Source organism: Ascaphus truei, chromosome 10 (assembly GCF_040206685.1).
Source record: "Ascaphus truei isolate aAscTru1 chromosome 10, aAscTru1.hap1, whole genome shotgun sequence".
NCBI lineage: Eukaryota > Metazoa > Chordata > Amphibia > Anura > Ascaphidae > Ascaphus > Ascaphus truei.
In genome coordinates this window covers 12,994,244-13,015,813 of record NC_134492.1, presented here as the reverse complement: position 1 = coordinate 13,015,813, position 21,570 = coordinate 12,994,244, and the positions used below count along the sequence as shown (strand labels likewise).

General features: G+C 51.5%; 1 protein-coding gene across 4 annotated transcripts in view; it reads right to left on the bottom strand.

Moving 5' to 3' along the window:
• The window catches only part of LOC142503529 (uncharacterized), a 28,488-nt gene extending 7,319 nt beyond the window's left edge, over window positions 1–21,169 (bottom strand). For 2 of the 4 annotated variants that reach the window (XM_075615870.1, XM_075615872.1), the window contains exons 1-6: window positions 21,001–21,169; window positions 9,374–9,526; window positions 8,948–9,127; window positions 6,635–6,756; window positions 4,612–4,716; window positions 1,344–1,487 (exon numbers count right to left, since the gene is read on the bottom strand). In XM_075615870.1, the coding sequence (XP_075471985.1) occupies window positions 1,344–1,487; window positions 4,612–4,716; window positions 6,635–6,756; window positions 8,948–9,127; window positions 9,374–9,432 (610 nt within the window). In that variant the 5' untranslated portion in view covers window positions 9,433–9,526; window positions 21,001–21,169. Of the gene's footprint in view, window positions 1–1,343; window positions 1,488–4,611; window positions 4,717–6,634; window positions 6,757–8,947; window positions 9,128–9,373; window positions 9,527–20,951 lie in introns of all 4 variants that reach the window. The other 2 variants (XM_075615871.1, XM_075615873.1) reach the window with 2 other exon arrangements.
• Between the last annotated feature and the right edge of the window lie 401 nt (window positions 21,170–21,570).

The window sequence follows — 21,570 nt, the reverse complement described above, 5'->3', positions numbered from 1 at the left end:
AGTGGATGATGCAGTTGTCATCAAAGTGGATCAGGTCCTCAGGATCACATACCCCAATGTTGAGAGAAAAACGTCCCGCAACGACTGCTTTCTTCCTCAGGAGTCGCTTTCGAAACGCGTAGAGTGGGAGTCTTATTCAGAGCGGAGCATACAGCAGAGGAGTTGCAGGAGGATCCAGCACTCACCGAGCGACGAAACCGGAAGTGACGTCACACGCCAGTCGGAGCAGTGTAACAGCTTACCGGAGGCTGAGGCGCAGGAGTGGGGGAACGTTGCGGGACGTTTTTCTCTCCACATTGGGGTACATGATCCTGAGGACCTGATCCACTTTGATGACAACTGCATCATCCACTTACCTCTGACCGTTTCAGTCAACCCTGCCTATATGACTCTTACATCTTGTAAGTAGTCAATTCATTAGAGCCAAGTCAATTGAAGGCTTTTTCCACGTTGCCATTTTTTGCTGCACTTAAATTTATTTTTGTTTCCTCCCCATGCTCCCCGTGGATTTTGTGTGAAAAAAATGAAGGCTACAATAAAACAATAGGAAGAACTTCTCCTTTAATATATTAGTGGAAGGGGTTAGGTACCATACTTGCCACTATTAGAAGTGTAGGGAATAGCAATAACAAGACATAAGACAGGCAGGTAAAATCCTATGTAACCCTCCTCTAAAGGGTTACCAGTAAGGTTAGTGTGTACCGGGCCCCACCCTGTGTGGTCATGGGATCATGATGTCACAGAGAGAGTATATATGGGGAGGAAAAAGTTCAAGAAGGTTAGGTTCCAACAGGCCATGAGGAGAGGAGCCTCGGGGTGAGTAGATAAGTAATGTTTATAAAGAAATAGCACAGAACAGGCCCCTTGTTTATTATGTTATAGATAGGGACACTACCTGTTAAGTGAGTATCCCCAAAAGAAGGACTGGCATCCTGAATATTACAGGAAAGGGAATACGGCACGCCACAGGGGGCCTCAGGAAAGAGGGCCCCCAGGTGTCGGCGGATCAGCTCTAACTGCGGATCTGCACTAATATTCCTCAACAGTCTGTAAGGAAGTGGCAGTTCCCAAACAGGCCTAAGGTATCGGGTCATGTAAGAAAGACCCGCCAGAGTCCCGTAGGGGCCTAGTGAAAATCGCATTAATACCGATGATGTCCCAGAGCAACAAGGGGGCCGGGATCCACATCTCCATAGAGCAACTAAGTACATTTTTTGCTCTTTGCTGCTTGGAGGAAGACAATGCACTGCTAGTAGTTCATAACCATTTAATCAACAGTGTTTGTGTCAAACATACAAGCATCAAATAGTATTAATTTATACTAATTTTTTATTAGTACTAACCAGATGCAGTTGAGTCTTCTATTGGAGTGCTGGGAGATATAGAGGAGGACCAGTGAGCAATGTCTCGGAGCTCCAGGGCAGACATGAGAGGCAATTTACATTGTTGTTGGCATAAAGTGTTCAGGTTTGGAATGCATTCAACCTGCAGAATGATAAATATAGAAAGAAAATGTAAGATATGTATATATATATTTTAAAGCAAATAAAAATGTCACTTGTCAGCACATTCGCATTCCTGAGGCATGTCTGCAACCCGGCATTTCCCCATTATCTCTTAGCATACAGTGCTTCCACTGCAGCCAGGGATTCTGGGAAATGACATGCACATGAGCAAACAGTGTCACCTCTTAAAGCTGCAGTTCAAGGTGTCGTTTAAAAAAATATATATATTTTTTTTAATTCAATATGTGCATCAATACAATCTACACACTGAATGGGCTCACTAAATGCATCTTGGGTCCTCTTCTGCTGCACTGACGGCCAAAGTTATGCGAGGAAGATCATGTGACCAGAGAGAGGGCAGGGCTCAAAAAGATGATGCTGTTTCAGAAGAGGAAGGGGATGCGACTTTGTAAATGGTTGCTATAGGAACAAAAATGCTTGGTACAATAGAATACATTAAAAATGTCTTTAAAATGTTTTTTTTTTTTATGCTACAAGTATTTTCTCATAGTACAGAACTGATTTATTATTAAAACAAAAACACCCAATGTAGGATATTGCTTGAACAGTTTTTTTTTTAAAACTTATATTTTTATTAAGATTTTCAAACATAAACAGAACATAAACAGAAAAAAAAGGGGGGGGGGAACAACCATTTTGTGACAGAATTCTTACAATGACAACAATCACATTACATGTCAAACACAATTTTGAATTTTATAACATTTTATCAGCGACATATCCTACACTAATCACTCCCCGGTCCTCAATCCTATTGGGGCCTCCCCCCTATCCAACATCCCAGGGATCCCAGGCTCTATCAAAAAAATGAGGTAAGTCCCTCCATTAATTGTACATCGTTAACCCTTCTAATAACCTACTCTTCTGGAGGGCGGCAGTGTCTTTTTCCACGCTGCTGCTACCGCGCACCTAGCCGCCGTTATAATATATGCATAATTAATTTAGCTGAGTAATGATTTATATCTTCCATAGACTTAGCCAAAATGATTAAAATTGGGTCTAGCGGAAGCTTGATTCCCGACGCATCTTATATTCATTTCAAAACTGTCCTCCAGTATGTCTAAAACCAAAAGGCCTACAGCCTTTCCAAGTCTTTGGGCCAAAGTCCCTTCACCTATCGCTGGGGCGTTCAATCCGTGTGTTCACTGGTTTCATCCACTGACCAGTTGTAGTAGACCGGCACTCAGGGGGCTGGCTGTAGACTCCAAACCGTATATAAAACAGACCCTATTATAGATTGGGAAAAATATAGAGGGAAACAGGGAGAAAAGCGGAGAGAAAAGAGAAAAGAAATGTAGCTACACATCCAGGGTATCTTTCCCTGGGTTGCCGTTGGCTGCCGGATCACCAGTCACAGTCCGTCTTAAATCTTTATCTTTTATCTTCGGGCAACCACACCCTCCGCTGCTCGGTCATCATCTGTGTTGTCTTCTCGAGGTCTTTGGTGCTGGCACGATCCATTCCTGGGGTGTCAGACCCAGCACCAACAGAAAAGATGCAAATTCCTCGGGGTAGCGGATCGAGATCTGTCTGCTTTCTTGGTTTACCACCAGGCGGAACGGAAAGGCCCACCGGTAGCGGATACCCTTTTCCTGGAGTACCGCCGTTACAGGTCGCAGTCCTCTCCTCCTCTCAATTGTCACCCTGAACAGAAACCTGGAAAATTTGAATGGAGTTGTTTTCAAATTCAATGGAGCCACTGTTTCTGCAGCCTTTTATAATCCTTTCCTTGGTTGCATATTGGTGGAATCGTAGAACTACATCTCTGCTTCTTTAAGGGTCATCAAATCTCGGACCTAAGGCTCTATGGGCTCTATCCATCAGATGATCGCCATCTTGTAGCTGGGGGTCAATTGACATAAATAGACTATTAAGATATGGCTGGAAGGCTTCTGCAGACACCGACTCAGGGACATGACCTCCTCTGCTGTGGCCCTCTCTGCAGAGTTTCTAAGGGTTGCTTTTCTATCAGGGATCTCCCCCTCAGGTCCCGCAGCTTGCCTCTCTCCTTCTTTATTTACCTTTTATGAGGGCGCGCTCAGCTGTGCCATCTGTGTTTTTTGCCGCCGTCGCGTGCGCTTATAGTAAGCGCCACACGTCGGCCGGATGGAGCGATGGCTTGGTCGCGATCGCTGGAAGTAATCTCAATCTGATTTTTCCAGCGACCGCAGCCTGACGTCGGCGTCACTATAGGCGTAGCCTTAGCGTGCATCCGCGTGACATCACGTACGCGCCTCCTGAACTGCAGCTTTAAGAGGCAAATGCATCAAACGTTTTTGCTTGTTTCAAATGTATGATCGCTTGGAAGCTGCTTCAGTTAGAGGCATCCACACCTTTTGTCGTCATGTGTGTTCAATGGGTAACATTTCGGTTGCCATTGTCTCTTTTGCCTATTGGACTAGAATGCAGAATGTTGGCACACTATGAATAAATGAGATGAAATTAAAAAGTTACTTGTGCAATCCAAGCCGTTTTTTTTCTTTTAATTTTTAATACAGGGTTGAAGCTTGGGATCTCCGGGGATGAACCCCATTAACTTTAGCTCCGAGGACCTCCTGCTCCCAGAGATACTTACCTCTGAAGGGGGTGCCGGTATCTCTCTGCAGTTTCCTGCCGTTTAAAGCCCCCTGTCACATGGGCCAATAGGAAGCCGCGCCGAGTGACGTCACGGCTTCCTATTAGCTCACAGGGCCCATGAGCTTTGAAATAAACCATAATGTGAATCCTGGAGAGGCTACCGGCACTAACTACGGAGGTATCGCCGGAAGCAGGGGTCCCCGGAGCCGATATTATTGGGGTTTAACTGCAGAGACTACTCCTTCAATCCTGAATTTTAAAAAAAAACCGCATGGATTGCCTCTTCAAGGCTTCTAACCCCAATTTATGCGGCAATGGTTTCTAAACCAGAGAGAACCCAGGAGAACCAGTCGAGAACCCGGGAAATCCAATGTTCCAGAGCTCATTTAATTAGCATTCTTGTTGGATTGCGCACCCAACAAATAAACAGACTTCCTATCTTAATAGAGAAAGCATAATAGCCATTGCAAAAAAATTACAATTTTTTTTAAATAAACAAAACTTTCCTCCGTTTTCCAGGTGAGCCTCGCAGCACGGTCCAATCTGCCACTTGCAGACTTACATTTTGACTTTGTTGCTTTATTCGCGTTTCCCTCTGTACTCGGAACATTTTCTAACACAAATGGAGAACGTAGTTAATCACTGAGTTTTGGATTATTTCATTGCAAATGTGCTTAAGCAGTTAATATTATTTTCTTATCATTTTTATTCATTATTGTTCCGTCCGTTTGTTTCCTCTGTTCCTAGTAATTCCATTGCCAAGTAAAATCAGTCATGTTGATTAAGAATTTAGATTTTTAAACTCATGATCGTAATATTGTCATGTTAGTTTGTGTCATACACAACATAAACTGCCTACTGTACGTGTGAGCCTATTCAATGGAAATAAATATATATTTGTACGTATTTAGTAATCCTATTGAATGGGGTGTGAAATGATGCTAAGCATGTGGGTGACGTATCCTCTCGATCGGTTAACCAAACATCATGCACTTTCATCTGGGTATAGAAAAAGGCGATAACATTGTAGTTAATCTTATCACAGGAAACAGGCAAGACCTTACTGGTCACCAAAGGCCTGACGCAAACTGTGCGCACAAAACAAATAGCAAAATCTATTTAACATTTTAATTAACCAGCACAACATGTTATTATATCACACACATGACAATCACCTCCAGAAACTAGTACATGTCTATTACTGATGCGCTAATTGGGAACAACAATATGTGCAGCAAAACAATGTTTAATTATAGTTCTGGATTAGCAGAATTAGTGAAGGGTTTTTCTAGAGACAATTCCTGGATGACTACATACTGCTGCATGGGTGGGCAATTCCAGTCCTCAAGGGCCCCCAACAGGTCAGATTTTGAGGATATGCTTCAGCACAGGTATGCTTCAGACTGAGCCCCTGATTGAGTCACCTGTGCTGAAGCAGGGATATCCTGAAAACCAGACCTGTTGGGGGCCCTTGAGGATTGGAGTTGCCCACCCATGCACTGCTGTCACGGTGAAAACGTTATAAAGTAGAAGAGGAACTTCTTTCTGGGTCATAAATTAGGATTCACACTTAATCTTTCACTAATGTAGCCTTCTATTCTTCTTATAGTTGGTGCTCAAATTAAGTCACGTTTTCCATCGTAGTGCAAAATGGAAAGAGGAGCAAAGGAAACACAGGTTATTTGCAGGTGCAGAATATACGAAAAGTCGGAAACATTATCCAAGCAGGTCTTGCCACATTACTGGTTGTGCCGTGAGATGCCCTCAAGGCATCCTTAGGCTGACACTGAGAATCTGAGAAGAAAGGCTCATTACATCATCAATCACCAAAGGTATACGATCTATTTCTAAAAAGTTAATTCGCTTCAATAACAGACCACAAACAAAAGATTATGGCCCTTGGTTATGAACTACTGAACTGCAGTTCTAGAAATGAATAGCATGCATTGTTGCTTTTCATTGCTTCCTTAACGAGGTAGTTAGTTAGCTTTGCACACATTCTAGCTCAGTTATGAAGCAGTTTGTAGACAATCCACGTTGGAACGTACGAGTCAGCTAAATTGGTGCTATGTCAATATTTCTCTGCAACAGACTAGTACTAAATGAAACAAAGATGTATAATGAATTATAAAGATTGTAAGCTCTTCGGGACGCCTTTTTTCCTAATATTACTTAAATGTATCAAGCACTTGTTCCCATTATGTGTTATATTATTATACCCCGTGTATTACGACTGTGAAGCTCTGTGTGCATAGATGGCGCTAAATAAATAAAGATATACATACAGTTATAAAGGCAGTTTGAAAACAACATATTTCTGGACATAGTGTATGGAATTGCACCTTCAATATTCTACCTATAAATCAATTGGGGGGTATTCTGCGCTCATTTTCTCTGTACAAATGTGTGCTAGTTTCAAAGGACAAATAGATGTTATCAAATGATATAAAACATGTAAAGCCAGAAAGAAAAATATTGGTACTGTAATAATGAAACTGTGCTACAGAAAAAAATGCCATGAAGAACTGTACCTTTCTGTTTAACCTCTTCCATTATTTCAGGTCCTAAAGCACTAAATGGCCTTATTAGCGCCTTAGCAAACAGTCTGCTTCTGTGTTTCCTTAATGGGGTTGGAGACGGCAAAGTCTCTTGTCTAAAGGTAATACAAATTTGCAATAATATAACTGTATGCATGTCTTAGTAAAATACAGCAATAAGCATTATAAAACATTTATTTCGCTGCATTAAAAAGTATTTCACTAGCATATATATTTTTATTTCTATAATGTTTTGCACAATCAAACCAACGTAGGGAGAAGAAGGTTTGAATGTATTTTGGGGGGAAATCTTCTAATGAGGTGGAAAGAAACCACATTGAATGTTTTACTAACTCACAATCCTGTTGTTCAAAGATCCAGTGCCCATATTTAGATTACGAATGACTTAATTTGCTAATTTGGGGATATGTTGTTTAGAAACATTTGAAATTTGCATCAGAGGATGCTTTGTGCAAATATCAATTCAATAACCTGCAACGCCCCCTCTGGCTCTCCATGACCAGTTGTTGGGTACGGTGACTGTGTTGTCATCATTGTGACTAGTATATAGCCTGCAATATATTATGTACTTTATTAACCTGCTTTACAAAAGGTATAAATAAACATGAAAGATGAGGAAGTGGTTGTAAACACAGTCTTTAAAGGTACAATCCCACATAGTCAGTCACTTAAATGTCTTCTGAATGGAGAAGTCGATCAAGTTTTGTATTCACCCTTATTTGTCCTTATCAGAGAACCAATAAAGTGGTGGTGATGGGGTGGGAGGGGCTCTGGCTGTACAGTACAACCGCTTGCTCATCACACAGTGACATCACACAGTGACATCACACAGTGACATCACACAGTGACATCACACAGTGAAATCACACGTCTCACTTTAAAAATAAAAAAATACTAATACAGATAGATGTCAGATTTGTTTTTTAAAAGGCTGTGTGTGCCGAGCACGCGCATTTTAAGTGAAACGTCTTTGTCTTTTGTCACTGTTTTGTCACAGAAATTGTATTTGTGATGGTGCTGTTTTTAATTAAAAATGAAAACACAATTTTAGTGCCAAAACGCAAAGACGTTTGACTTAGAACGCGTGCTTTAGCTATTTGCACTTCTATATTTATAATAACTGTGATTTCCTTGTGTGTGTGTCAGTGTGTCAATCAGTTTGTGTGTGGGTGTGTGTGTGTGTGTCAATCAGTTTGTGTGTGGGTGTAGGTGTGTGTCAATCAGTTTGTGTGTGGGTGTGTGTGTCAATCAGTTTGTGTGTGTGTGTGTGTGTGTCAATCAGTGTATGTGTGTGTGTCAGTCTGACTGTGTCAGTCTGTGTGTGTCAGTGTGTCAGTCTGTGTGTGTCTGTATGCAAATGTCAGTGTGTGGGTTAGTCAGTCAGTGTGTGCGTGTGTGTCAGTCAGTCAGTCAGTCAGTGTGTGTGTGTGTGTCAGTCAGTGTGTGTGTGTGTGTCAGTGTGTGTGTGTGTGTGTGTCAGTGTGTGTGTGTGTGTGTGTGTGTGTGTCAGTCAGTGTGTGTGTGTGTGTGTGTGTATGTGTCAGTCAGTGTGTGTGTGTGTGTGTATGTGTCAGTCAGTGTGTGTGTGTCAGTCAGTGTGTGTGTCAGTCAGTGGGTGTGTCAGTCAGTGTGTGTGTGTGTCAGTCAGTGGGTGTGTCAGTCAGTGTGTGTGTGTCAGTCAGTGTGTGTGTGTCAGTCAGTGTGTGTGTGTGTCAGTCAGTGGGTGTGCCAGTCAGTGGGTGTGTCAGTCAGTGGGTGTGTCAGTCAGTGGGTGTGTCAGTCAGTGGGTGTGTCAGTCAGTGTGTGTGTGTCAGTCAGTGTGTGTGTCAGTCAGTGTGTGTGTCAGTCAGTGTGTGTGTGTCAGTCAGTGTGTGTGTGTCAGTCAGTGTGTGTGTGTCAGTCAGTGTGTGTGTGTCAGTGTGTGTGTGTCAGTCAGTGTGTGTGTGTCAGTCAGTGGGTGTGTCAGTCAGGGTGTGTGTGTCAGTCAGTGGGTGTGTCGGTCAGTGGGTGTGTCGGTCAGTGGGTGTGTCGGTCAGTGGGTGTGTCAGTGAGTGGGTGTGTCAGTCAGTGGGTGTGTCAGTCAGTGGGTGTGTGAGTCAGTGGGTGTGTGAGTCAGTGGGTGTGTGAGTCAGTGGGTGTGTGAGTCAGTGGGTGTGTGAGTCAGTGGGTGTGTGAGTCAGTGGGTGTGTGAGTCAGTGGGTGTGTGAGTCAGTGGGTGTGTCAGTCAGTGGGTGTGTCAGTCAGTGGGTGTGTGGTCTCTGTGTCCTGCTGCTGGTGCACCAGTACCTGAGCGCAGGAGGCCTCTGCACATGCACGCTGAAGGCTGAGATCAGACAATTATTTTGTGCACATGCGCGAGCGTGACGGCATTGCTCGTGAGTGCGACAGTGCGCACCTATTACTACCGTGACGTCACTCACGTCACGGTTTTTCGTTACAACGCAAGGATTTTTTCCCATGAAAACCCTGTAGGCGACAGCAAAGAAGTTTCACTTCAAAAAGTATCAATCACTCCGATGAAACAACTTAGTGGATTACTTCACTTTGGTCCTAGGAGGGATTGTAGGCCCCGTAACAAAGTTTCACGAAATTCACTCCCTGCTTTACCTTTTTGTAGGGTCATTAGTATTTAAACATGTTTTAGTAAGATATATGAAATAAATGATTTTCCCTTGGTATGTCCACTCTGGAGTGTACAGTAGAGCTAGTCACCTTCTTGGCTTGTACATAATATCGTGTTTATCTTCAACAATCTTGGATGTCATTTTCATACTAAGCGCTCGGTGCTGACGCCATCGTACGTCCAATCAACCATCAGGGGGGTTTTCAGAGAAGGTATCATTTGGATGCAGCCTAATTTCGTTTCTGCAAACAAAGAACAACAAGATGTATATACATTTAAAGATCGACTGTTGGCTCAGTAAGGGAACCGATTTATATTTTCAAACATTCAGGCCCTTTGTAAATGTACAGTAAATGGCACATTTCCATCTTTGCACTGCTGTGTTACACTAATAATTTGCATGACATTAATAAATAAACATATCCAGGCTTGCCACCACTACGGGTTTCGCTAACCAATCTACAAAACCTCCAGACGAGGTGCACACACTGGGGGCTGGCTGGAGAAGAGGACGGAGGACCGCCAGAGTGACGCAAGACAGGATTCAGAGGAGTTGGACGGCGGGAGCAAAGCAGGGCGCCAGAGGAGGACGGCCGGGGAGGAGTGCGCCCCAGCGGTCCGATGGCTCTTACCTTCTCCGGTGGCGGAATCATCCAACATCATCTCCCCCTGCATGGTCCCATCAAAATGGCTCTGCAACGCCAACTGGTGTTGTATTGTCATGACAACGTGACATCACGGTGCTATGCAGTGCCACATTGCCATGACAACAGGGTGCCCTGTGTTGCCATGACAACGTGATGCCTCATGGCACCGTCACATGACGTTCCATTGTCATGGCAACGCGACGCCATTTGATGTTGCGGAGCTATTTTGAAGGGACCATGCAGGATGATGCCGCCGCCAGAGAAGGTAAGCCTGTTAAATTTATAAATAAAAAACTTAAAAAAAAAATAAAAGTCTCCGGGTTATCATTCAGCAGAAGGTGACACCCTGCGTATATCCAGTCTTACTATGACATCGGCCTTGCATTAATATGCCAAGCCTCGTTTGCAAACATTCCAGAAGAAGGGATGCGAGTGCTCCTGCAAGCTTGCACTCCTACTATACATCAGTTAGCCATTAAAGGTGTCACTTTTACATTACTTTAGTTCTTTTTTTTTGTATACAATAGCCCCTGTGCCTGTCTTCTTCATGGGCTCTACCTAGGTCTAATTGAATGTCACTTGTGGTCGCAGTTACAGTCTGTAAAAAGGGTCAAAAGTGTTTAGCGCTCCCAACCCAACGCTGGAACCCAGAGATGTACGCGCTCCCAACCCGACGCTGGAACCCAGAGATGTGCGCGCTCCCAACCCGACGCTGGAACCCAGAGATGTGCGCGCTCCCAACCCCACGCTGGAACCTAGAGATGTACGCGCTCCCAACCCCATGCAGTAACCCAGAGATGTGCGCGCTCCCAACCCCACGCTGGGACCCAGAGATGTGCGCGCTCCCAAACCCACGCTGGAACCCAGAGATGTGCGCGCTCCCAACCCCATGCAGTAACCCAGAGATGTGCGCGCTCCCAACCCCACGCTGGAACCCAGAGATGTGCGCGCTCCCAACCCCACGCTGGAACCAAGAGATGTGCGCTCCCAACCCCACGCTGGAACCCAGAGATGTGCGCGCTCCCAACCCCACGCAGGAACCCAGAGATGTGCGCGCTCCCAACCCCACGCTGGAACCCAGAGATGTGCGCGCTCCCAACCCCACGCTGGAACCCAGAGATGTGCGCGCTCCCAACCCCACGCTGGAACCCAGAGATGTGCGCGCTCCCAACCCCACGCTGGAACCCAGAGATGTGCGCGCTCCCAACCCCACGCTGGAACCCAGAGATGTGCGCACTCCCAACCCCACGCTGGAACCCAGAGATGTGCGCGCTCCCAACCCCACGCTGGAACCCAGAGATGTGCGTGCTCCCAACCCCACGCTGGAACCTAGAGATGTGCGCGCTCCCAACCCCACGCAGGAACCCAGACATGTGCGCGCTCCCAACCCCACGCTGGGACCCAGAGATGTGCGCGCTCCCAACCCCACGCTGGAACCCAGAGATGTGCCCGCTCCCAACCCCACGCTGGAACCCAGAGATGTGCGCTCCCAATCCCACGCAGGAACCCAGAGATGTGCGCGCTCCCAACCCCACGCTGGGACCCAGAGATGTGCGCGCTCCCAAACCCACGCTGGAACCCAGAGATGTGCGCGCTCCCAACCCCACGCAGTAACCCAGAGATGTGCGCGCTCCCAACCCCACGCTGGAACCCAGAGATGTGCGCACTCCCAACCCCACGCTGGAACCCAGAGATGTGCGCGCTCCCAACCACACGCAGGAACCCAGAGATGTGCGCGCTCCCAACCCCACGCTGGGACCCAGAGATGTGCGCACTCCCAACCCCACGCTGGAACCCAGAGATGTGCGCGCTCCCAACCACACGCAGGAACCCAGAGATGTGCGCGCTCCCAACCCCACGCTGGAACCCAGAGATGTGCGCTCCCAACCCCATACAGGAACCCAGAGATGTGCGCGCTCCCAACCCCACGCTGGAACCCAGAGATGTGCGCTCCCAACCCCATACAGGAACCCAGAGATGGGTGCGCTCCCAACCCCATACAGGAACCCAGAGATGTGCGCACTCCCAACCCCACGCTGGAACCCAGAGAGGTGCGCTCCCAACCCCACGCTGGAACCCAGAGATGTGCGCGCTCCCAAACCCACGCTGGAACCCAGAGATGTGCGCTCCCAATCCCACGCAGGAACCCAGAGATGTGCGCGCTCCCAACCCCACGCTGGAACCCAGAGATGTGCGCTCCCAACCCCACGCAGGAACCCAGAGATGTGCGCACTCCCAACCCCACGCTGGAACCCAGAGATGTGCGCGCTCCCAACCCCACGCTGGAACCCAGAGATGTGCGCGCTCCCAACCCCACGCAGGAACCCAGAGATGTGCGTGCTCCCAACCCCACGCTGGAACCCAGAGATGTGCGCGCTCCCAACCCCACGCTGGGACCCAGAGATGTGCGCGCTCCCAACCCCACGCTGGAACCCAGAGATGTGCGCACTCCCAACCACACGCTGGAACCCAGAGATGTGCGCGCTCCCAACCCCACGCTGGAACCCAGAGATGTGCGCGCTCCCAACCCCACGCTGGAACCCAGAGATGTGCGCGCTCCCAACCCCACGCAGGAACCAAGAGATGTGCGCGCTCCCAACCCCACGCTGGAACCCAGAGATGTGCGCGCTCCCAACCCCATGCTGGAACCCAGAGATGTGCGCGCTCCCAACCCTACGCTGGAACCCAGAGATGTGCGCGCTCCCAACCCCACGCTGGGACCCAGAGATGTGCGCGCTCCCAACCCCACGCTGGGACCCAGAGATGTGCGCGCTCCCAACCCCACGCTGGAACCCAGAGATGTGCGCGCTCTCAACCCCACGCTGGGACCCAGAGATGTGCGCGCTCCCAACCCCACGCTGGAACCCAGAGCTGTGCGCTCCCAACCCCACGCTGGAACCCAGAGATGTGCGCTCCCAACCCCACGCTGGAACCCAGACATGTGCGCACTCCCAACCCCACGCAGGAACCCAGAGATGTGCGCACTCCAAACCCCACGCTGGAACCCAGACATGTGCTCTCCCAACCCCACGCTGGAACCCAGAGATGTGCGCTCCCAACCCCACGCAGGAACCCAGAGTTGTGCGCGCTCCCAACCCCACGCAGGGACCCAGAGATGTGCACGCTCCCAACCCCACGCTGGGACCCAGAGATGTGCGCGCTCCCAACCCCACGCTGGGACCCAGAGATGTGCGTGCTCCCAACCCCACGCTGGGACCCAGAGATGTGCGCGCTCCCAACCCAACACTGGGACCCAGAGATGTGCTCGCTCCCAACCCCACGCTGGAACCCAGAGATGTGCGCGCTCCCAACCCCATGCTGGAACCCAGAGATGTGTGCGCTCCCAACCCCACGCTGGGACCCAGAGATGTGCGCGCTCCCAACCCCACGCTGGGACCCAGAGATGTGCGCGCTCCCAACCCCACGCTGGAACCCAGAGATGTGCGCGCTCCGAACCCCACGCTGGAACCCAGAGATGTGCGCACTCCCAACCCCACGCTGGAACCCAGAGATGTGCGCGCTCCCAACCCCACGCTGGAACCCAGACATGTGTGCGCTCCCAACCCCACGCTGGAACCCAGAGATGTGCGCTCCCAACCCCACGCAGGAACCCAGAGATGTGCGCGCTCCCAACCCCATACAGGAACCCAGAGATGTGCGCGCTCCCAACCCCACGCTGGAACCCAGAGATGTGCGCTCCCAACCCCACGCAGGAACCCAGACATGTGTGCGCTCCCAACCCCACGCTGGAACCCAGAGATCTGCGCGCTCCCAACCCCACGCTGGAACCCAGATATGTGCGCGCTCCCAACCCCACGCTGGAACCCAGACATGTGCGCGCTCCCAACCCCACGCTGGAACCCAGAGATGTGCGCGCTCCCAACCACACGCAGGAACCCAGAGATGTGCGCTCCCAACCCCACGCTGGAACCCAGAGATGTGCGCTCCCAACCCCACGCTGGAACCCAGACATGTGCGCGCTCCCAACCCCATACAGGAACCCAGAGATGTGCGCTCCCAACCCCACGCTGGAACCCAGAGATGTGCGCGCTCCCAACCACACGCAGGAACCCAGAGATGTGCGCGCTCCCAACCCCACGCAGGAACCCAGAGATGTGCGCGCTCCCAACCCCATGCTGGAACCCAGAGATGTGCGCGCTCCCAACCCCACGCTGGGACCCAGAGATGTGCGCGCTCCCAAACCCACGCTGGAACCAAGAGATGTGCGCTCTCCCAACCCCACGCAGGAACCAAGAGATGTGCGCGCTCCCAATCCCACGCTGGAACCCAGAGATGTGCGCGCTCCCAACCCCACGCTGGAACCCAGAGATGTGCGCGCTCCCAACCCCACGCTGGAACCCAGAGATGTGCGCACTCCCAATCCCACGCTGGAACCCAGAGATGTGCGCACTCCCAATCCCACGCAGGAACCCAGAGATGTGCGCGCTCCCAACCCCACGCAGGAACCCAGAGATGTACGTGCTCCCAACCCCACGCTGGAACCCAGAGATGTGCGCGCTCCCAACCCCACGCTGGGACCCAGAGATGTGCGCGCTCCCAACCCCACGCTGGGACCCAGAGATGTGCGCGCTCCCAACCCCACGCTGGAACCCAGAGATGTGCGCGCTCCCCACCCCACGCTGGGACCCAGAGATGTGCGCGCTCCCAACCCCACGCTGGAACCCAGAGATGTGCGAGCTCCCAACCCCACGCTGGAACCCAGAGATGTGCGCTCCCAACCCCACGCTGGAACCCAGAGATGTGCGCACTCCCAACCCCACGCTGGAACCCAGAGATGTGCGCGCTCCCAACCCCACGCTGGGACCCAGAGATGTGCGCGCTCCCCACCCCACGCTGGAACCCAGAGATGTGCGCGCTCCCAACCCCACGCTGGAACCCAGAGATGTGCGCTCCCAACCCCACGCTGGGACCCAGAGATGTGCGCGCTCCCAACCCCACGCTGGGACCCAGAGATGTGCGCGCTCCCAACCCCACGCTGGGACCCAGAGATGTGCGCGCTCCCAACCCCACGCAGGAACCCAGAGATGTGTGCGCTCCCAACCCCACGCTGGAACCCAGAGATGTGCGCGCTCCCAACCCCACGCTGGGACCCAGAGATGTGCGCGCTCCCCACCCCACACTGGGACCCAGAGATGTGCGCGCTCCCAACCCCACGCAGGAACCCAGAGATGTGCGCGCTCCCAACCCCACGCAGGAACCCAGAGATGTGCGCGCTCCCAACCCCACGCTGGAACCCAGAGATGTGCGCGCTCCCAACCCTACGCTGGAACCCAGAGATGTGTGCGCTCCCAACCCCACACTGGGACCCAGAGATGTGCGCGCTCCCAACCCCACGCTGGAACCCAGAGATGTGCGCGCTCCCAACCCCACGCTGGGACCCAGAGATGTGCGCGCTCCCAACCCCACGCTGGAACCCAGAGATGTGCGCACTCCCAACCACACGCTGGAACCCAGAGATGTGCGCGCTCCCAACCCCACGCTGGAACCCAGAGATGTGCGCGCTCCCAACCCCACGCTGGAACCCAGAGATGTGCGCGCTCCCAACCCCACGCAGGAACCAAGAGATGTGCGCGCTCCCAACCCCACGCTGGAACCCAGAGATGTGCGCGCTCCCAACCCCATGCTGGAACCCAGAGATGTGCGCGCTCCCAACCCTACGCTGGAACCCAGAGATGTGCGCTCCCAACCCCACGCTGGAACCCAGAGATGTGCACTCCCAACCCCACGCTGGAACCCAGACATGTGCGCGCTCCCAACCCCATACAGGAACCCAGAGATGTGCGCTCCCAACCCCACGCTGGAACCCAGAGATGTGCGCGCTCCCAACCACATGCAGGAACCCAGAGATGTGCGCGCTCCCAACCCCACGCTGGAACCCAGAGATGTGCGCTCCCAACCCCACGCTGGGACCCAGAGATGTGCGCGCTCCCAACCCCACGCTGGGACCCAGAGATGTGCGCGCTCCCAACCCCACGCTGGGACCCAGAGATGTGCGCGCTCCCAACCCCACGCTGGGACCCAGAGATGTGCGCGCTCCCAACCCCACGCAGGAACCCAGAGATGTGTGCGCTCCCAACCCCACGCTGGAACCCAGAGATGTGCGCGCTCCCAACCCCACGCTGGGACCCAGAGATGTGCGCGCTCCCCACCCCACACTGGGACCCAGAGATGTGCGCGCTCCCAACCCCACGCAGGAACCCAGAGATGTGCGCGCTCCCAACCCCACGCAGGAACCCAGAGATGTGCGCGCTCCCAACCCCACGCTGGAACCCAGAGATGTGCGCGCTCCCAACCCCACGCTGGAACCCAGAGATGTGTGCGCTCCCAACCCCACACTGGGACCCAGAGATGTGCGCGCTCCCAACCCCACGCAGGAACCCAGAGATGTGCGCGCTCCCAACCCCACGCTGGAACCCAGAGAAGTGCGCGCTCCCAACCCCACGCTGGAACCCAGAGATGTGCGCGCTCCCAACACCACGCTGGGACCCAGAGATATGCGCAACCCCACGCAGGAACCCAGAGATGTGCGTGCTCCCAACCCCACGCTGGAACCCAGAGATGTGCGCGCTCCCAACCCCACGCTGGAACCCAGAGATGTGCGCGCTCCCAACCCCACGCTGGAACCCAGAGATGTGCGCGCTCCCAACCCCACGCTGGAACCCAGAGATGTGCGCGCTCCCAACCCCACGCAGGAACCCAGAGATGTGCGCGCTCCCAACCCCACGCTGGAACCCAGAGATATGCGCGCTCCCAACCCCACACTGGAACCCAGAGATGTGCGCGCTCCCAACCCCACGCTGGAACCCAGAGATGTGCGCGCTCCCAACCCCACGCTGGGACCCAGAGATGTGCGCGCTCCCCACCCCACGCTGGGACCCAGAGATGTGCGCGCTCCCAACCCCACGCAGGAACCCAGAGATGTGCGCGCTCCCAACCCCACGCAGGAACCCAGAGATGTGCGCGCTCCCAACCCCACGCTGGGACCCAGAGATGTGCGCGCTCCCAACCCCACGCTGGGACCCAGAGATGTGTGCGCTCCCAACCCCACGCTGGAACCCAGAGATGTGTGCGCTCCCAACCCCACGCTGGGACCCAGAGATGTGCGCGCTCCCCACCCCACGCTGGGACCCAGAGATGTGCGCGCTCCCAACCCCACGCAGGAACCCAGAGATGTGCGCGCTCCCAACCCCACGCTGGAACCTAGAGATGTGCGCGCTCCCAACCCCATGCTGGAACCCAGAGAAGTGCGCGCTCCCAACCCCACGCTGGAACCCAGAGATGTGCGCGCTTCCAACACCACGCTGGGACCCAGAGATGTGCGCGCTCCCAACCCCACGCTGGGACCCAGAGATGTGCGCGCTCCCCACCCCACGCTGGGACCCAGAGATGTGCGCGCTCCCAACCCCACGCAGGAACCCAGAGATGTGCGCGCTCCCAACCCCACGCTGGAACCTAGAGATGTGCGCGCTCCCAACCCCATGCTGGAACCCAGAGAAGTGCGCGCTCCCAACCCCACGCTGGAACCCAGAGATGTGCGCGCTTCCAACACCACGCTGGGACCCAGAGATGTGCGCGCTCCCAACACCACGCTGGGACCCAGAGATGTGCACGCTCCCAACCCCACGCTGGAACCCAGAGATGTGCGCGCTCCCAACCCCACGCTGGAACCCAGAGATGTGCGCGCTCCCAACCCCACGCAGGAACCCAGAGATGTGCGCGCTCCCAACCCCACGCTGGAACCCAGAGATGTGCGCGCTCCCAACCCCACGCTGGAACCCAGAGATGTGCGCGCTCCCAACCCCACGCTGGAACCCAGAGATGTGCGCGCTCCCAACCCCACGCTGGGACCCAGAGATGTGCGCGCTCCCCACCCCACGCTGGGACCCAGAGATGTGTGCGCTCCCAACCCCACGCAGGAACCCAGAGATGTGCGCGCTCCCAACCCCACGCAGGAACCCAGAGATGTGTGCGCTCCCAACCCCACGCTGGGACCCAGAGATGTGCGCGCTCCCAACCCCACGCTGGGACCCAGAGATGTGTGCGCTCCCAACCCCACGCTGGAACCCAGAGATGTGTGCGCTCCCAACCCCACGCTGGGACCCAGAGATGTGCGCGCTCCCCACCCCACGCTGGGACCCAGAGATGTGCGCGCTCCCAACCCCACGCAGGAACCCAGAGATGTGCGCGCTCCCAACCCCACGCTGGAACCTAGAGATGTGCGCGCTCCCAACCCCATGCTGGAACCCAGAGAAGTGCGCGCTCCCAACCCCACGCTGGAACCCAGAGATGTGCGCGCTTCCAACACCACGCTGGGACCCAGAGATGTGCGCGCTCCCAACACCACGCTGGGACCCAGAGATGTGCACGCTCCCCACCCCACGCTGGGACCCAGAGATGTGCGCGCTCCCAACCCCACGCAGGAACCCAGAGATGTGCGCGCTCCCAACCCCACGCTGGAACCTAGAGATGTGCGCGCTCCCAACCCCACGCTGGAACCCAGAGATGTGCGCGCTCCCAACACCACGCTGGAACCCAGAGATGTGCGCGCTCCCAACCCCACGCAGGAACCCAGAGATGTGCGCGCTCCCAACCCCACGCAGGAACCCAGAGATGTGCGCGCTCCCAACCCCACGCTGGAACCCAGAGATGTGCGCGCTCCCAACCCCACGCTGGAACCCAGAGATGTGCGCTCCCAACCCCACGATGGAACCCAGAGATGTGCGCTCCCAACCCCACGATGGAACCCAGAGATGTGCGCGCTCCCAACCCCACGCAGTAACCCAGAGATGTGCTCTATTGTACGCTCTGCATTGATGTCAAAATAAAGCTTTTTGCCCAGCGTTAAAAACTTGTCGTGTGGACACACGCCATTCAAGATGTCACCCCGTCATGATGACTGGTAAAGGGGATTATATAAAGGACATTTTCTGGAGGTGGAATATTTGAAGATGGGTGTGCTGTGTGCAGTGAACTTGTCATAAAATGCCACACAAAAGGTCATCATTCTGAGGTATGTGAGGTATGGGAACAGATAGATCACAGATAGTAAAGACTCTGCCTAATCTCACTAGCAGTGACCTACTTATTTTCATTGTGTTGGGGGCAAAAGGATTAACTGCAAACACCGTGCTAAATATCGTGTTGCAACTCACTATTATTTTGTGCTCAACAATCCATCACAAAAGCACTTTGCCTGTACATTGTTACCTGGGCAGGAAGAAAGGTTAGCAAGTTCTTTCCACATCTTGACAGCTGCGTTTTTTGTTTTGTTTTTGCCCATTGACAAGTGTATATCTCTGCTTCTACTATTTAGTTAACCACAGGGTAGCCAAGACATAGTGGTACCATGTTAATACAGCTATCCCTGCAATAAATATCCTATGTGTTTAAAAAAAAAAACAGTTCTGTAGCATTAGATAATACTAACTACATTTTTTTAAAATTATTATTAAACTCTTAATGCCATATTTAATGAGTTGTAATATACTGAGCATCCTTTGATTTCTATAGCAAGTTTTATCCCACCTCCTCAGCAGTGACAGATCTTTGTAACACTTTCCTGTTTGTGATCATTTGTTGCCAATGTTCCCAGCAGCTTGAGCAGCAAACTGTAACAATAGATAACATGACCTTGGTAATATAATAATAATAATAATAATAATAATAATAATAGAAGCATGTTCTTGTATAGCACTGCTAGTTTTACGTAGCGCTTTACAGAGACATTTTGCAGGCACAAGTGGAGCTTACAATCTATGTTTTTGGTGCCTGAGGCACAGGGAGATAAAGTGACTTGCCCAAGGTCACAAGAAGCCAACACCAGGAATTGAACCAGGTTCAAACTCAGTGCCAGTCAGTGTCTTTACTGACTGAGCCACTCCTTGTCCTGAAGTCGGGAGAATACATTTTAGCTGCTGAGTTACACTGACTGAAGGATTGATTGAAACCACAAAGTAATGGGATTTTTTTTCTTTGACTAGTTTGCAACCTTGAGACTGTAATAAATAGCCCACCCTAATTATCACTGACACACTGACACCCAAATGCCTGCAATGCTTTGCAATGTGTTGCTGGACCCTCTGTCAGTGAATGGGGTTATTTAAATACCCACAAAATAAATCTCAATTAACATATCTGACAATTGCAAAACAAATCGGCACTTGTGTCTGACACAAAGCAGGTCTGCTGTGATATATGTTACAAACACAGAATAAATCAATATACATATCTGACACACACTAAATTGATCTAAACAGCAATTTCTGACACGAATACATCAGTATTCAAATACTGTAGCTCAGACATAAGGCAGCACTAAAGTATCTGAAACACAGAATAAAACAGCATGACACACAAACAAACTGGAACAAGACTAACAAGTGATACACACAATGAATCAATATCAGTTTCATACTAACACAAATCTGAACCAACTTGTTTGACTCAGTACTAATATGTTTCACACAAAAATGGCATTTGCACAGAAAATAACACAACATTAACAACAAAACCCCCTAAAATTAAAATGACACATAGAAAAAAACCTACGCTAATAAATATATTAGTACTAATTAACTAATAATATATGTGATAAAGAAAACAAATCATCACTAAAAAGGAATATGTCTTAATATCTGATACAATATAACAAAACAAAAATTAATTATTTTCCGAATGGAATAGAATACAACCCCAGCACTAACCAAAAGAAATCAGCCTTTATATGTATGACACCAACACACAGACACTGTGCACTTTACACAGACACTGTCACACAGACACTGTCACACAGACACTGTCACACAGACTATACTCTGACACAGACACTGTGCACTTTACACAGACAGTCACACAGACATTGTCACACAGACACTGACACACAGACTGTGCACTTCACACAGACACTAACACACAGAAACTGTCACACTGACACACAGACTATACACAAACACTGTCACACACACACACAGACACACTGTCACACAGACTATACACTGACCCAGAGACTGACACAGCTGATGTTGCACACACAATATTGCAGCTCTTACACGCTCAGCCTCACACACAGCAGTTAGTACAGGAGCTCCTGTGCTGCCCCGCTGCTCTGTGTGTGTGTTGGATTCCCCTTTGCTGCTATTCCCTGCAGCTCATTGCCTTGCTGGCTGGGATAATAGGGGCTGCTTCCTGCCTGCACCAACATGGCGGCGCCCAGCAGCGTCCTCCCGGTTACCATGGAAACACTCCACCTGAACCCAGCAACTGACAGGCAAGGCCACATCCACGAGGGGGCGCCAGTTACACCTCAGTGTATTCACACCAGGGGTCCGTAGCTGAACATGAGCAGCAATGCAAATGAATCGGACTTCCTAGTCTTGTAGACCTCTTATTCCTGATCCCCAGAGGCCTGCAAAGCTTTGCACAGCACTTCGTGGGTGCAGCCCACTGCATTGCTTAGCAAACATGACACACAGTATGTGTGTGTGTTGTGATAGTTGTGTAATGTGTGTAAAACATCTTGTGACTGTAAACACATTACAACATCACTGGTAGATGTGCTATTAGGCCTGGGACATAGTAAACACTTTTGTGCTGCTGCTGCTCGCTCTTGCTTGCTGCCG